This window comes from Silene latifolia, chromosome 1 (assembly GCF_048544455.1).
Source record: "Silene latifolia isolate original U9 population chromosome 1, ASM4854445v1, whole genome shotgun sequence".
Taxonomy (NCBI): Eukaryota; Viridiplantae; Streptophyta; class Magnoliopsida; order Caryophyllales; family Caryophyllaceae; genus Silene; species Silene latifolia.
The window spans coordinates 152,079,056-152,097,770 of NC_133526.1; the positions used below are offsets into that span (position 1 = coordinate 152,079,056).

Here is an 18,715-nt window from a genome sequence, read left to right on the forward strand (position 1 = left end):
CTCGATCGAGTAGGGGGTCACTCGATCGAGTAGCCTGGCTACTCGGTCGAGTATGCTAGAGGTCAGAAGGTCTGTTTGTGTTCTGGAGTCGAGGTACTCGATCGAGTATGTTGGGCACTCGATCGAGTAGCCTCTTACTCGATCGAGTAGGTTGGGGCACTCGATTGAGTGTCACCTGGGCAGTTTGTTTTCGTGTTTTGAGGTTTAGTGCACGTGTTTATGTCTACCCTTTCTTATATATAGCTTCAAGATGCCGCCTAAGAGAAACGCTTACTATGCGAGAGCTGAGGCCATGAATACGGATGATATTGTTAAGATGTTGGAGCACCAAGATGCTCTTACTGAGGCCTTAAAGAAAGTGAATAAGGATAAGGAGGTTGATCACTCTAAGATCAGCCTTTACATAGCTAGGTTCAACCCAAAGGAGTACAAAGGGACCGGGGAACCAAACCTTCTTGACAACTGGCATCGTGAGATGGAGAATATACTGGACCTGGTTCATTGTCCTGATGAGATGAGAGTGGAGCAAGCTGCGTTCTATCTGAGGGAGGCAGCTGGTGAGTGGTGGGATAAGGTTAAGGTGAGTGCCAGAGAGATGTATGCCAACCAAGGCTTACCTGCTATACCTTGGGATGAGTTCCGTAGGGCCATGAGGAAAGAGTTTGTGCCAGAGCATGTGAGAAGTAAGCTGAGAGAGGGGTTCGATGGGTTTAAGATGACATCTGACATGTCTGTGGCTGAGTACTATAAGCGCTTTAATGAGAAGTCTAGGTATCTTTGAGGATATGGGTTTGAGTGAGGAGAACCCGGCGCCGAGGTTTGAGAGGGGGTTGACCCCAGGATCATGGATAAGCTACCTGTAGGAGTCCTTACGATGTTAAGGAAGCTTATGAGAGAGAGCCGGGAGAGCCGAGAGGTTAGTAGAGATGGCTCGGGAGAGGTCGGGTGTTGAGAAAAGAAAGGTTGAGAGTGAGGGTGGTGGCCAATCTAGTCACAAGAAAGGCAACCACAATCAAGCTAAGGGGTTTTCTCTTTGGGTCGGGTTTAGTCTTTGGGGCTTCCTTCGGGCGTGGCCGTGTGGGTAACAGTGGTAGTTGGGGTACGACTTGTTTTGGCTGTGGCGGTGTGGGCCACAAGAGGCATGAGTGTACGAGTATGCCTGGAGCTTTTCAGGGAACAGCTCGGGGAAGCTATTCTCAGGGACCTACACAGAGTTATGCGAGCAACAGACCAAGTGGGTCATGGTCTAACCGGGGAAGTCAGAGCTATCAGGGTGGAGGTAACCGCAACGGCGGTAATTCTTATCAGAAACCAGCTACGAACAACAACAACAACAATCAGGGGTCGGGTGCTAAGCCGGCCACATCAGCTAGTACTGTCCAGGGAGGTGGACAGAAGACCAGTGGAAAGCTGTTCATGATGGACAAAAAAGCAGCTGAGGAGGATGCACATGTTATCACCGGTACCTTTCTTGTTAACGGTATTCATACCTTTGTTTTGTTTGATTCGGGGGCTTCCCAGTCGTTTGTATCGTCGAGTCATGTTAAAAGGTTGGGTTTGAGAGTATATGAGTCTGTGAGTGAGAAATTTTTTATACCTTCGGGAGAGTCTGTATCTTGTGGGAGGTTGTTTAGAGATGTGTCTATGTTAGTTGGGCAAGTTGATCTACCTGTAGACTTGCTAGAGTTTCCTTTTAACGGTTTTGAGATGATAGTCGGGATGGATTGGCTGGGAAAGTATAAAGCTAAGATAGACTGTCATCAAAAGAAAGTGTCTTTGAGAGGGCCTAAGGGTGTTAGTGTGTCTTATCGTGGGTTTTTAGTCAAACCCAAAGTTAAGTTGATTGCAGCTATCACTTTGAAGTCTTATCTGAGGAAGGGATGTCCTTTGATCTTGTGCCATGTGAGAGATGACCGGATAGAGAGTCCGACAGTTGATGACATACCAGTGGTGGGAGAGTTTGCCGATGTTTTTCCTGACGAGATTCCGAGGTTGCCACCGAAGAGGGAGATAGATTTCACCGTTAAGTTGAAACCGGGGACGGGGCCAATCTCTAAGGCACCGTACCGGATGGGTCCTAAAGAGATGGAGGAACTCAGGAAGCAGTTAGATGATCTAATAGAGAAGGGATACATTAGACCTAGTATATCGTCGTGGGGAGCACCGGTTCTTTTCGTGAAGAAGAAGGATAGGAGTTTGAGGTTATGCATAGATTACAGAGAGCTGAACCGAGTGACGGTGAAGAACAAGTATCCTTTGCCAAGGATAGATGACCTGTTTGATCAGTTGAGTGGTGCATCAGTCTTTTCCAAGATTGATTTGAGGTCGAGGTACCATCATGTGAAGATTAGAGAGGTGGACATACCAAAGACAGCTTTCACGTCGCGGTATGGTCACTATGAGTATGTGGTGATGCCGTTTGGGTTATCTAACGCACCGGCAGTGTTTATGGACTTGATGAACAGAATCTTCAGACAGTTTTTGGACAAGTTCGTGGTGGTGTTTATCGATGACATCTTAGTCTACTCTAAGACTAAGGAGGAGCATGAGGAGCATCTGAGGATCGTGTTGCAGACTTTGAGGGAGCATGAGTTGTATGCTAAGCTGTCCAAGTGTGAATTTTGGTTGGAGAAAGTTGCTTTTCTGGGGCATGTGATCTCTAAGGAGGGAGTAGCTGTGGATCCGGCGAAGATTGAGGCAGTGACAAAGTGGGAAGCACCAAAGAATGTCACTGAGATTAGGAGTTTCTTGGGTTTAGCCGGATACTACAGACGGTTCGTGAAAGATTTCTCCAAGATAGCTAGACCTATGACAGCGTTGATGAGGAAAGAGAACAGGTTTCGTTGGGATAAGAGTTGTGAGAAAGCGTTCCAGACATTAAAGGAGCGTTTGACCACAGCTCCTATCTTAGCATTGCCTGAAGGGATTGAGAACTTTGAGGTTTATACAGATGCCTCAAAGAATGGGTTGGGATGTGTGTTGATGCAGAACGGTAAGGTGATTGCCTATGCTTCTAGGCAATTGAAGCCGTATGAGGAGAACTACCCTATAAATGATCTAGAGTTGGGTGCGGTGGTGTTTGCTCTCAAGATTTGGAGACATTACCTTTATGGGGCGACCTTTAAGGTATTTTTCAGATCACAAGAGTCTCAAGTACATCTTCACTCAAAAGGAGTTGAACATGAGACAGAGGAGGTGGATGAAGCTGATTGGCGATTATGACATGGATATTATCTACCATGAAGGGAAAGCCAATGTCGTTGCAGATGCTTTGAGTAGGAAGAGTGTACACTCCCTGTGTACAGCTCTATCATTGACGAGGTTGAGAGACGAGGTGGGGAAGTTTGTGATACATATGATTCAGAGAGGAGATGTTGTGGAAGATTTGACAGTGCAGCCTGATCTTTATGATGATATTCGAGGTAAACAGGCTTTAGATCCTAAGATGGTTGAGTGGAGAGCTGGAGTAGAGAAAGGGACAGTGTCCCGATTTTCTATTCACACAGATGGTAGTTTGAGGTTTGATGGTAGGTGGTGTGTCCCTAATGATGAGGAGCTGAAAAAGACAATCATGACAAAGGCACATTGTACACCATATTCAGTACATCCAGGCGGAGACAAGCTATACAGGGACTTGAAGAACACGTTTTGGTGGCCTGGGATGAAGAAAGAAATAGCTGAGTTCGTGGCCCGTTGTTTGACATGCCAGAGAGTTAAAGGGGAACAACGACGACCACAAGGTAAGATTCAGTCGTTAGAGGTACCTGAGTGGTAGTGGGAATCCATTTTTATGGATTTTATCGTGGGTTTACCAAAGAGTCAACAGGGTAATAACATGATATGGGTGATAGTGGATCGACTGACCAAGTCAGCTCACTTTGTTCCAATGAAAGACACATGGACTAAAGCACAATTGGCTATGGCTTATCGAAAGAATGTGCTTAACTTACATGGAGTCCCTAAGGACATAGTGTCTGACAGAGATGCGAGGTTTATATCACGGTTTTGGAAAGAGTTGCAGGAATCTTTGGGAACAACTTTGAAGATGAGTACAGCTTTTCATCCTGCGACAGACGGTCAGACTGAGAGAACAATCAAAACTCTTGAAGATATGTTACGAGCTTGTGTGATGGACTTTGGTGGTAGCTGGGAACCGAGGTTGGATTTGATAGAGTTTTTTTACAACAACAGCTATCACACTAGTATTGGCATGGCACCGTTTGAGGCTTTATATGGGAGGAGATGCAGGAGTCCGATTTGTTGGGACGACAAAGTCTTTGAGGCAAAGGGTTCTAGGACCAGAGATAGTACATGAGATGGTTGAACAGATTAAGATGATCAGGGAACGGATGAGAGCATCTCAGGATAGACAAAAGATTTATGCAGATCTACATCGCCGGGATATAGAGTTTCAGGTTGGGGATAAGGTCTTCTGAAAGTGTCTCCTATGCGTGGGGTTATGAGATTTGGGAAGAAAGGCAAGCTGAGTCAGAAGTTCATCGGTCCTTATGAGATCTTAGAGCGAGTTGGGGAGGTTGCTTACCGTCTGGCTTTACCTGCTGCGTTAGAGAGAGTGCATAATGTGTTTCATGTATCACAGCTGCGAAAGTATGTGAGTGACCCGTCACATGTGTTAGAGGCAGAGAGTTTAGAGCTAGATGAGTCTTTATCATATCTTGAGGTACCTAAGCAGATTCTTGACTGGAAGGTTAGCAAGACTAGGAGTGGTGAGACAGTTTTGCTTAAGATCCTTTGGTCTAACCACGAGACTGAAGAAGCTACATGGGAGGCAGAGGATATCATGAGAGAGCGCTACCCTTTCCTTTTTGATCAGGTATGTATGGTTATGGGGACGTAACCTTGTTTCTTTTAGGGGGGTAGGAGATGATCGCAAAGAGATTTTATGAGGCCTATACCTTTTCTTATGTTGTGTCGGCATGGTGGATATCGTTGAGTCGGGTTGAGTTTGAGTTGGAGTCATGTTTTATGTTGAGTTCTGTTTTGATTTGTTGAGTCGGGAGTGTTGTAGTGTGAGTCTTTGTTTGGTGTTGGTCTGAACTTCGGGGACGAAGTTCTTTTTAAGGAGGGAAGACTGTAATACTCCGTATTTATGAGTCTTGGGGTACTCTATCGAGTAGGCTTTACTCTGTCGAGTAAGGGAGTTTTGCGAATTAAAATAGTTTCTGACCTGTTGGGTACTCGATCGAGTAACTAGGGTACTCGATCGAGTAAGCGGGCACTCGATCGAGTACCTTAGCTACTCGATCGAGTAGCCGGTTTACGGGGGCTGTTTTGTCGGGTTTTGTTAATAATGCGATTAAAGTATAAAACACTTCCGTCATTGTTTCTAAATCACTTTTCATAACCTAATCACTGTTAGAAGAGAAAGCAAACTACGTTCATCACCTTAATCGCATTGTTAGCAAATCCCGGAGCTTGGAAGGTCGGATTTCACCTTTCTTTACATCGTTGTGATCCTTGCGTCGAGGGTAAGACCTTTATACCATTTTTATTATATTTCTCCAAATTTAGTTAAACCCTAATATTGGGAATTGGGGATTTTGTTGTATCATGTGCATAGTAGTGATTATGTGTTTGTATAATTAGGAGGAGGATTCGTAGAGGAAGCTTTCTGATATCAGCTGTGAGATTGTCTGATTATTGTGCTTTTCAGGTAGGGTTTCCCTACTCAGTATTACTTACATAATGTGTGGTGATTGTGCTGTAATTAGTGTAATTGGTTGATTCAGACGGTTGTTGATATTGTGATTGTGATTGTTTGTCTGTGGTTCTCGAGATGCGTTCTCGGCTGAGTGGAGTCACTTGCGGGAGTGGTTTCGCGCCCTAGTTTTGCCCTTCGTGGAACCCGCCACGGAAGGGGATGTGCACATTAATGGGACAAAGTTATCGCTCGGTATGATGAGCGGGGCTTAGGTGGGAACGATCATGCGGTCCCCCAGCGGCGGTAGGTCCGGTGGACGATCGGTGACGGAGATGGAGTGGAGTGCCGATTGTGTATGATTGCTTGAGCTGTGTTTATTCTTTCTTCGTTGATTATATCACTTGTGTAAATAGTACGACCCGGTTTAATGTTTTTAAAACTGCGGTGATCCATTCGGGATGGGGAGCGAGATATTGAGCGTGTATGAGATGAGTCTTTGGGATAGTTTGGGATGGCCACGATATGATGATAGAAGTCTTCCGTTGTAGCTTAGTATTTCCATAACATTTCAGTTAGATCAGTAAACAGTCAGTTTGAGAACATGTATTTGTACTTTTGGTTTTGGTTTCGAGTTTGTAACCTTTCACTAAGCAATTCTATTTAAATGTCGTTTCTTCATTGTTTATTTGATTATCATTGCCTCGGGTAACCGAGATGGTAACGTCCTTATACCTGGGTGGTCCTGGTAAGGCACTTGGAGTATGGGGGTGTTACAAAAGATGCAGTCGGAGTTCTTTTGAGAGTTTGTCCAAGTAAAATGCGGGCTAAAAAAGGGAACGTCAACGAGACAGTTGTTAAATTTCCAAGCTAGGAATTCCTCCTGACCACGGATGATTGCAGAGCCTCCTAAGTTATTACCATGTAACTCGACCTGATTAAAATCACCTATGATTATAATAGGAGAGCAACCCGAAATGAGTCTTGAAATTCGATCCCAAACAACACTTCGGTAAGCTGAAGCGGGTTCTCCATAGATAAACAGGGCATACATTGATTGATTCGTACATGGAGGAGCATCTATAGTAAGATTACAAAAGATAAAACGAGAGTCAGTACATATTACATCAATATTTACACAGCCATCCCAGCCCAAAAAATGGCCACCACTACACCCTACAGAGTTTACACCACAGAAGTTTGGAAAGCCAAGATGACATATCTTCATAGCTGCTATGTCGACAGTGGAATGTGTTTCTTGCAAAAACAAAATGGACGGATGATATTTACGGACACAGTGATGAAGGTACGGAATTGTAGGATCATCTGTCTCTCCCAATCCCCTACAATTCCAGCAAAAAGGTAGTCATGACGTCACTGGTGGTGAATTAAGGTCCACCACCAGACCTAAAACGAAGTCAGGGTCTTCAACGCTGGAACAGAAAACAGAAGGAGTAGAGAGCGTTAGCCAGCTTTGTTGAAAAGAAAACAGAGGATACGAAAACATATCTTTATAGCGCTTGAAAGGAGACTGATACAAGCCGGGGTCCTCAAAAGGACACGATCTTTTCTTAGAAGCCCTTTCCAGATCAGGAATGTGAGGTGATTTGGGCCAGGTATACGAGAAACCATTCAGGCCCAAAAAAGCTAACAAGGACTCAGGTTGAGTCAACTGCAAGACATCATTGCACAAGTGCAAGTCCATAAATTTGGGCCTATTAGAACGTTTGAATTTAGGCCGACTACAGTAATTAAAACCAAAGTATACCTTGCGTTTAAAAACGAACTTTATTTTCTTGCCTGCCCTGTCCATAGGGTCCAGATCAAACCCAGGCCTACTAGAAGAGCTAGCACCATATGTGTCACGAAAAAGCAAGCCCACATCAACGGACCGAGGTGGTGTGGAAGGTCCCGCAAGGCCCAAAGACATAGTTGTATCACAATCTATCTCAGGCGCAGACATCCTAAATGACGGGGAACCACGGCTAAAACGTCGCTCCGGAGCGCGGCTGAAAGAGCTGGAGCAGGAAATTCATGGCGCACTAAAGGATGAGTCTCCAAAAGAACTTCACGTGACAAATCCTCGTGAATAGCAAACTCAGGTGTTATAGAATAGAAATTGCATGCGTCATCATCATCATCGTCTGAAGGGGAAGACGAGAATGAGAACACAGGGGAAGTCCCACCTGAGTCAAGACGAACAGGTTCCACCGGGGATGCAATATCTATCTCAGAATTGAGATATTTCATCCTAGAAGGTAACCCCATAATCTCAGGAGTATAAAATCGAGATCCAGGTGGTCCATGTAGGACCAACAAACCACGGTTGCTCAATTCATCCATACGAGCATGGATACGACGTGCTCCCAGCACCTTACCAGAAGGGCAAAAAGAGATACGATGACCAACTTCACCATAAGTTTTACAAAAGCGAAAGACGCCTTTGTAAGAAAAGCCAATCCACTGATGCTCACGGTCATTTAGAGCAAGATAGCATCCCGGAATCAGAGGTTTGGATAAGTCAGTCCAGACCTTAACACGCACAAAATTGCGAGATGGCATCAAGTTTGGAACAACCTCCTCTTCATTGATATCCCCCACATGAGATAAAAGAAAGGCAGCAACTGAGGTGTGCATAAGATGAAAAGGGAGGTGTAGAACACGAACCCAAATCGGCACAACATGGAATAACATATTATCCGGAAAGGAAGTGGAGGAAGTTTGTCTAAAGACACGCAAACTTCCATCAAGGTTAACGGTTTGTCTGTCCCGGAAATATAGCAGGTCTTCCTTCGAGGAGAAGGTAAACAAATAGTATGGTTCCATTGGACGAATGGAAACCGAACCATGTATTTTCCAGTGTTTCCCAATAAGATCAAGGATACGAGGAATTTCAAAGTAGCGTTGGTCTATAAATTTGGCTAAAAGAACTTTTGTGAAATCAACTCCGGTGAGATCGACACAGAGATGAGGGGGAAGTGTAATAGAAACACCAGCCCGGGAAGGAGCTGGTGGTAAAGATGAAGAAGCCATATTAGTTGTGAGATGAGTAATTGTAGTTGTGCAGAAAAAAATAGAGAAAAGCAGTATATAAAGACTCGGATTTAGGGAAATTAGACAGGAACATGCAAAGATTTGTTAATAAGGAGACACACATACTTTTAACGTTGAGAATTTGGAATTATATATTGGCCTTTTAGTATGCTAAGAGATCCTCCTACTCAACAATTTGTATTTGTCTTGAGTGTTTTTATTGGACCCCTCTTAGCATAAGATGATTTCTGATTTTCAATTGGTAAATAAAAAGGTCCAGAATGTGGGCTTTTACTTAAGCTAAAAATTTGGCTATTACATGTTCTCCACACCCCTCCCTACATCAAATCTAAAGTCCAAAATTGCTCATCTCGTCCCCTTTCTTTTTTATATCGTAAGCCCAAAAACTAAAATGCCGCATCAAATTAAGATACTCCCTTAAAAAGGCATTTAAACGTCACAAATGCAAAACTTTTAGTATTTCATATTTCCTCCATTCAAATTTTACGGTTGTTATGGGCAAATATTACAATTTTATTAGATGATGACGTGGCAAGCATCCATTGAAGGAGAGCACTTAGGGAGGATTACTGACGTGGCAGCTTATGGACCGCAGGATGAAAAGCAACAAACATACTTTTAAGGAAAATATCTCACACAAGTGGAGCATCTTTCGTGTAAAGCAAAAGTGGAAAAAGTCAAAGCTATTACCAAATTAATTGGGAAAAAAGATAGAAATCAGGAACCAAAAGAAGTGGAAAAGTCAACTAACCATCTCCTAATAACAAGCAACTAATTCCTACTTTCCAGGAGCAGACGCAGGAATCTAGAAGCAGAGGCAGGAAGGAGTTATAGATTTCAACCCTAGCCACAACAACTATATAAGAAAAGGCAACTCACATTGAAGGGGATCATTCAATACTCCAGCACACTCTCACTCGACAACCCGTCTCCACTTAGCAATATTTCACTAGCAAATTAATCATTATATTTCCTTACTTGCATAATATCCTCTCGATTATAGTGTCAAATTGGTGGGATTCCGACTCCCCCCGCGGTTGTTCCCACATCGGGTTTTCCGCATCACCAAAACCTTGCGTGTCAATCTTTTATTTCGTCGTTCAAACGTTCACTAAATCCGTTTTATTCAGATCGTCGTTGGCCGTAGATTAATTACTATCACTCACTAAATTAAATTGAATCAATAGTCGGTAAATTTTTACCAAAACAACAGTCCCTTCTTTTTTCAAACTTTGTGAGATCGTAATTATTGTACCGGAAATAAGGAGGATATTTTAGCTTGTCTAAATGTCTAACTTGTTTAGTGGCAATTCTTTGTAAGATTGTTACTTTTTTTACTTGATTTGGGTGAATAAAGTAAGCTACTTTCTTGCAAAAAAGAAAAAAAAACCAAGTTATAACCATTTTATATCATAGGATGAGCACAATTAAAAATGGCTAAACTTAAACTTAAATATATTTAACACTTAAATGTTGTTTTGACAAGTTAATATATCTTATAGTAAATATTAATTATTCAAAAATGCAAATTATCAATATAAAATAGGAAAAATTACAAATAACCACCACATATTTACATATTTTTACAAATTACTACCACGTATTTGCATTTTTACAAATAACACCCACTATTTCATGTATATACTCCCAATCACCACTGTATATTTTTCTCGGGACTCATTTTTCTTATTTTCCGACTCATTAAGTAATAATTTATGTGAAATACCCAGATTACCTTTAGTGATTGCTGCCACACAACATATCCCTCTTTCATATAATCCCCAAATCCCTTATTCCCAATCTATAAATCTATAAATATTATTAAAAGGGTAAACCTGAAAAGCCACGTAGACAATGCCACCTCGTATTACTAAATGCCACCTTGAATTACCAAAATTCCATGTCACCAATCCTCCATGTAGTATGACATGTTTAATTAAGAGGGTAATTCATGTTCGTATAATGATCCTATTAAAACGATACACAAATTAAAAAATATTTACATAAAAAATAAATTAGCATAAAAAATATTAAAGTTTAGCCTTTTTAACTTCTAGATAAATTTAAAAACAATTAAAAATAAAAATTCATACTAAATTTTAAATTTCTACGTTTATTCTTAGAATATTTTAAGTAACAAATATATATCACATAATTCTAATTTTACGCCGTTTATGAAATAATAAAGAATTTTTAAATATTAAAGGCAAATAATAACATACTTAACATTAAGCGTTGACATTTTAATTTTTAAAAATACAATTGGTTAAACGAAAAATAAAAAATTACATCACTATAATTTTAAATTATTTATATGTGCAAGTCCTTAAATATTATTGCAATAAACTTGCTCAATTTCATTAAATTGAATACATATGTAAATTTATAAATATGATTTATAAACAAAAGGGAAGACAAAATATCTACTATTTTTTAGTTCGTAAGATAACACCCTAAACAATTCTCATGCAATGTGGATTTTGTAAAAAAAAAAAGAAAAAAAGTAAACCTTTTATATTTCAATTCTCATTACTCTATATTTATGTCTATATTAAATTTGCTAATAATGAATATGAATGGTCAAAAGTCATAAAACATTTATACATATTTATGTATATATTAAATTTGGTAATAATAAAAAATAAACAAAAGTCATAAAACACATCCTCATTTGGCTATAAATGTTTGATGGAAGGCAACATTTGTGAGCCGAAATTCAAGGGAATATTTTTTTACCCCCATCGCCAAAAGAATTATGGGGGTGTTTGGTTGGCTCTCTTGGAATGGATTGGAATGGATTTGCTCCATTCCAATGTTTGGTTGGAGTCTTTTGGAATGGAGTTAGATACCCAATGCATTCTAACTCCATTCCATCCCCCTAAAATCTCATACCCAACTTTCACCCTTGGTATCAAACTCCATTCCAACCTTTTACAATTTTAAGATGAACCAAACAAGTTTATGAGGGAATGGATTTAGAACCCCATACAATTATGGATTCATATTCCAATCCATTTCATTCCATGCTATTGAACCAAACGCCCCCTATATATATGTGTCAATAATCTTTCTTATCATTGTATCAACATCAAGGTAAGTGTACTAAGGTTTTAAACTAATAATTTATTTATTTATTTTTAAGTTCCATTAGTTATGAAGTAATCTTCACATTTTTAATCTTCACATATATGTTGTTTTGTTCTCATTTAGGGGCTATCAACATTTGTGGAATTGTGCTATTCATAGGTAAATATACTTACATCTTTATGATTCAATACCTTATTTCTTACATTATTTTAAGGAAAATTTAAATTAATAACGATAAGGTTAATATTACATAAATCAAATTCCACCATTTTGTTTATTAATCACTCAGTGAATTTTTTTTAGGGATAGTTCATTGGAGAAAGAAGACTATTTGAAGAAGAGAAATACTAGAAGTACTTAAACAAATATTCCCTCCATTCCACTCAATACTATGTTATAAACTAACTACAAAATTGACTACATGAATATGAATGACTAATTGTTTTTAGGTTCATAAATAAAATTTAGTATTTCAGAAACTTTCAAATGTATGTTTTATTTGGGTATGCATTTCTTTTTTATTCATCATTTTTCCTATGAAAAACAGCTCTCATAGAATGAAATTCGAGTTGCGAGGACCTCAATCTTATTAACAAGTTGGACAAAAAAATTCTATTGACATAGATAATGGCTAAATGTAATTATTATCTGATATTTATGCGTACTTGTCATATTATCTAATGCATATGTCTTATAACACATAAGAGATTACAATGAGATTTGTAGTAGGCTATTATTTAACTCATTTTATCATTTATGCAAAAATATAAAATTTAGAATTTTTGACAAATTGGTATAGATGATATAGTAAGACTTGCATTTATTAAAGTTCATAACTATGCTACTATATGATTTATGACAATTAAAATATTGAGAAGATAAAAAACTTTATAATTCTATATGTTTTAAGCTCCTTACATTGTGAGATTTATTATTCTCAAAAAAGAAGGAAAAAAAGAGAAATAATTCAACATTATGAATTAATTTGCCTTTTCGTCTTTACTTACTAACTTTATTTGCCGGAAGACAAAGCGATGTTCAAACTTTTACATAGAAAATTTAGTACAAAATCTATACAATCTAATTTAAAAGCAACCTTAAGCATTTAATTGTTTTTACATGGTGTCATGAATTACTGGACTCATTGAAAGGTAACTTTTTTTAAACCACATGTTTTTAGTATATTAATCAAAATAACAACTAAAATACAATATATAGTTTTGAAAATAAACCAAAATTGTCAAAGAAATAAGGCATTAACCAACTAACTTTTATGTATTTCAAGACTATATTTTTTAAACGGATCAACTAATTGCTCAGACAAATATAAACAGTACGATAAAAATAATAAAACTAAAACAGATAAACTCGTGAATCTCACGGGTCACAAACCTAGTTAATTCCTAAATTCCCAAATCAATTAATCCCCAAACGTAATGGAACAGAATCATTTTATCTACCATTCTTGCTCTTTAATGCAAATCCTTTCATTTCCCAACTTATTAGTAGGAGTGTTTGGGTTACCCACAATTACAACACAATTACGAGAATGTCTGTTCATAGAATAAAATCCTCTCATTTGATCCTAATTCTTGTTCCAAAATTTCCACCTATTCTGGATTTTCTAAATTCAAATCCAACAAATGGGATTTCACTCCCAGGCGGCTTCTTCTTTTTCAACTGTTGTTGAAACTATTTGCGCCCCTCTCTTCTTCTTCTTCTTCTTCTTCTTCTTCTTCTTCTTCTTCTTCTTCTTCTTTTTTTTTTTTATAATGATGATGATGATGTTTGTCTATTCTATCAAACTGGATTTCAAGTTAGATTCGATGTTTAATATTAATTCAATTGTCTATCTAAGGAGGATGAATATATGCAAATCAACCCTTGCTGAAAATGTTGCAATTTTGTAATGGAAATGTTGGAATTGTGTCGGGGTTTTAAGAGTCCTTGGATGCGTATTATGAATAATTAAGTGTTGTATTCTGATGAATTTATTTAGTTTGGTGTAGGAGCAATTGATAAGGGTAATCTGAGTATTTTACATAAATTGTTACATAACGACTCAGAAAATAAGATAAACGACTTTTGGGAAAAATATACGGTAGTGATTGGGGGAGTATACATGAAAGGTTGGGTATTTATTTGTAAATTTTCCTATAAAATATTACTCCATTGTATACCAAAATTTTATTTTATTTTAAATGTTTATTTATTAGTTTAGTTGGACTTTTTGTTATTGGACTAGTTTATGTATAAGATCATCTTATTTAAATTTTTTTGGTTATTATTTGGAGCATTTCCTCACTTTCATGATATGACAAATTGGCAAGGAAGAAACAAATGATCGTTTCTCGCAAGCAACTAAGATACATAGCAAAGAAAATAACATTAAATTCTTACTTGCAATTGTTGGGTGATACTGTCCTCTTGGCATGTCATTGCGACTGGAACAATGGCCTCATCTTCGACGGCAAAAGAATTATGCGTTGCTAGAAAAGCATACTTGTTGAATGGCAATGAAATATTCTACATTGACATAAAACAAAAATGAAGAAATACAAACAACTTTAAGTTAAGTTAGAGTATCAAATTAAAAGTAAGTGAAGATTGAAAAACAATTAATAAAGTATCTTTGTATCCTTGTTAAGCATGGTAGTTAGTGAAGATTCTTAGCGTAGAGTAATTAAGTTAATTAGTTAATAGTTTTGTGTATGGAAGAATTATTGTCAAACTAAAAGAGACATTGTCATTAATTGTTATCAAACTAATGAAGAAAAACATTGTCATTAATTATACTTCGTATATACTACTCCCTCCCATCCAAACCAAAGGTTACATTTGACTTTATTATGCTTGCCGAGGCGCGTTTTACAACGTGAATATCTTTAGTTACACATTATTAAAAATTATAAAAACTTGATATTCTTATAGTATTTATGATGATGAATCAAACAAGATCTCGCATGACTATATTTTCTCTTATATATTACTAATAATACCAAAGATTCTCTACAATCATGAATAGTGCCAAAAAGTCAAATGTAACCTTTGGTTTGGATGGGAGGGAGTATTAGAAAAAATCAATTTGATAATTTCAAATCTCTGAATATTATACCGAAGATGAAAAAAAAGGAAGAATATTAACAAAGAGAAAATGAATATAAAGAAGAAAAAAGAAAGTAAAAGCCCGAATAGAAATAGCTAAGGCCGGAAATATTATTTCATTTGCTTAAGTAATAAGAGGTTTGATGTTAGTAACTTAATAAATTCTTAGAAAATATATTCGATTATATAACAACCCAACCCACCACCGTCGTAATACAACCCAATAAGATGAGATGTGTCACTTTGAGCCCATTATTTGTCCTCACTTAACTCTAAAAGCACAATACTTTGTTAAATAAAGAGTGGTTGGAATCTTGTATAAACATATTACCATCTGCTAGAGAAGGATGTTAAAACTCTGCTGGAACTCTGGTCGGATATACTGCAGAACTTCCGCGGGAGCAGACTGCTGAAACTCTACTAGGATATATTGCAAAACTTTTGCTGGAGCAGACTGTTGAAACTGTGATAGGGAAAGCTGCTGTCAGCCTGCTAGGTATGACTCCTGGTAGATACACCTGAGATAATTCTGCATCCCTGTTCTGTACCCATAATTCTGGTGCTATGATCTACTCGTTTCTGCTGAACCATACTCCGTTGTTCTGGCAGACTGATTTCTGTCACTCCTTAATTCTGCTAATCTGCAAGCTGACGTTCTGAAGATGCCTACCTATAGATTTCAGCTAGCATATTTTGCCAGAAAGCGGATTTTAGGCGGATTTCTACTGAAGGATGCTCAGCTCAACTTAGCGGACGCCAGGATTCTGATGACGGACGTTAGGTTCCTGAAGGCGGACACTGTTCCATATGGTACACGCTAGGAACCAGATGGCTGACATGGGATCCTGCTGGCTGACGCTGGGGACCAGACGGCTGGCTCTGGGAACCAGACAGCTGGCGCTAGGGACTAGACGACGGACTTTGCGGACCAGACGGCTAACTCTGGGACCAAACGGCTGATGCTGGGAACAGATGACTGACACTGGAATCTTGCTGATAGCTGCTCAGGAAGAATATTTTTCACATGCCCTTACCATCATGTTATCTGGTCACCAAGGGTGAATCTGGTAGTTGGCACAAGTTTACTGTGCACTTATTATATAGGTGATACCTGCAAAATGTTAGTAATGCAATGCATGTGCATGCGAGGACCCTCTAATGTATGATAGGGGCTATAGTATGTTGTGAATGCAATGTCAATCATGCCTATATGTTTTGTCTTTGTCTGCGGGGACAATACATGTTTTGAAGGATGATAAATATACCTACCCCTGGCAAAGGGGTAGGAGTAAGTGTTAAGTCATTCTAGGACGTACCTTAGGCAAGTTAACGTCGTTCTAAGACTGTTGAAATGTTTTGGGGACTTGACTTTGTAAGATGCAAGTCCTTGTTAGTGTTTGTTGTTACCTTATCTGTCCACTGACAGAGTTAGCTACCCTATCTATCCACTAACAGAGTTTGGGCGCGTACTGAGTAGTCGTGTCAGCTTTGGGAACTGATTTAGACTAGTCGTGTCAACCCAGGGGGCTGATTTAGACTAGAGGTGGCCGTGTCAACCTAGAGGGCTGATTTAGACCTGTCGTGTCAACCCAGGGGGCTGATTTAGACGTATGCCGCATTTGACTACTTAACCTTGTTCATGACGCAAGGTGTGTTTATCATGTTTAAAGCCAATAGGGGCGAATTTTAGGCAAGTTTATTGTCATTCTAGAACCAGTGGACCGTTGCGGGATTCTAGTAGCTCAAAGATCCCTGCGCTCCGTATCTTTGTGCATGTATGCTAGGACCCTGATTGCGTCGATTACTCGGTGTTGAGAGCTACATTTGGGGGTGGTATCCAGGGTAGCTGGGTGAGCTTTAAGCTGTCAGCCAGGCTCCTTTTCGTATGTTCCATAAGCCGCCTTGTGAGGGTGCTCCTACTGGAGAATTAGGGTAGGCATGCTGGAGTGCCATATGCCTTGTCACCCCGCGTTCACAGTTGACAGTCCTGCTGGCAACACTCTTAACGTACCATAAAAGTTAGAGTACAAAGTGGTATTTCAAAGAACCCAAAATAGAAAAATTAAAAGCCTATTAAAGCAATGTGAAGTACCTGACGCTATCTCATGGGGTTCCAGAACAACCATGGACCCAAGAAGCTACAGACCATACAGCTCCAATAGTATTTTCATATTTTAAAGAAATGCGAATAAAAAACGAGTACAGTAGAAAACTTATAGTATGCCTACTATCTCTTTTTTTTATAAGTTTTTGTTTTAATTTTTTTTTTGGTTTTTGAATACAAGACTTTGTACACTAAATTCTACTTGTTATCAAAAGTGGTACCTCTTCAGGTGGAGTATGTTCCATGGCTCGTCTATTATGTAACCTTGCACGGTCATTAACTTATACGCACCACAACCAACAACGCCTCCAACCTGGTACGTAGATTCCCATCTGGGGGATTGTATGCCTGTCTAGGTGGTTGTACACTTTCAAGGTGATTGTATGCCTGTATAGGTGGTTGTACACCTTCAAGGGGATCGAATGCCTGTCTAGGTGGCTGTACACCTTCAAGGGGATCGTATGCTAGTCTAGGTGGTTGTACACCTTCAAGGTAACTGTATTGTCCTTCGCTGATTTGTTCCGCCTGGTCATCTCTAACTGGTTTTGTTCCCCTTTCATACATTCATACCTGTGGGTCGGAACTAGAACCTCTGGTGGTATTACTGCCTCTCCTCCGAACACCAGGCTGAAGGGTGTTTGAACTGCTCTTTGAGTTTCTGCCCCAGTTTCTTTCAGCTTTTGTTTCAGTTTCTCAATAGTGAGTCAGCTTGTCCTTTGGACTGCTTATTTCTGGCTCCCATGCCAATATGTATTCTTTGCCCCCTGCATGGTTTTCACAGCTTGGGTGTGGAGGACATGCACTTCTGCTTGTCATCTATTATTTCATGTTCTGGTTCCCAGGGGACCTGGCTGATGGCAGCATGTATTGCTGTGATTTTTCGCTTGAGGAAGCTGATGTAAGAATGTGTTCTGCAGCATTCTGGCTGCTGCCTGTCTGCTGCATATTCAGGGTGTTAGGAACTTTTATATACTGCCAGATGTCGGGCAGATGTTGGGGATTAGACGCCATAAATTGAGATCCTGTTGAGGACTAGACGCCTGTCACTGGGATTCTCCTGACAGAGCGATCTGATACTCATTAGGAGGCGAAGTATTCTGCAAGCAAGGTGATCTGCAAGCTGTTGGCGGAGCGTCCTGTCCTGCTGGCTGGGTGGCCTGGTCTGCACGCAAAAAGGCTATATCTGCAGGCAGAAAGTTTGCTGTAGGTAGCATTCTGCACTCTGCACTCTGCGTTTTGCGCCCTGCATTTCGCAGGAGGAAACTCCATTTGATCTGGGGGAAGAGTGGCAGGTTTTGGAGCCCGTGCGACCACTTCTGCTGGCAAGGAATCTAGTGACGGTCCTGCAAAAAATATTTCTGCTAGGGCTGGCAGATGGCATAGCCAACGACCCTCCGACGATCAAGGCAGTAGTTGTATAGAATATAAATAAAGTAATAAGATTACGAGTTGATGAGCTACCTTAGGAGCAGCGCATGTGCCTAATTGTAGCATATAAAATGATGAGTGTGGTTAATAAGATACCTGGCTTGAATGTTGCCCTCAGGGTTTTGAGGGCGTCTGCAACAAGGTTCTGGTTACCGACCAGGGACCTGCCTGGTTGCTGATCTTTTCAGGTGCCCGACTTTTTCGGATGTCAGATTGTCAGGCGCCAGACTTTCAGGTGTCTGACTTCAGGCGTCAGTCTTTCAGGCGTTAGACATTCA

At 39.7% G+C, this 18,715-nt stretch overlaps 1 protein-coding gene across 1 annotated transcript in view; it reads right to left on the minus strand.

Annotated features, from left to right (window-relative positions):
- Positions 1-17,573, minus strand: part of LOC141658260 (PI-PLC X domain-containing protein At5g67130-like) — a 74,559-nt gene extending 56,986 nt beyond the window's left edge. Inside the window, exons 1-2 of the mRNA XM_074465379.1 lie at positions 17,301-17,573; positions 14,201-14,326 (exon numbers count right to left, since the gene is read on the minus strand). Coding sequence (XP_074321480.1) covers positions 14,201-14,326; positions 17,301-17,573 — 399 coding nt within the window. The remainder of the gene's footprint in view (positions 1-14,200; positions 14,327-17,300) is intronic.
- Positions 17,574-18,715: the final 1,142 nt, after the last annotated feature.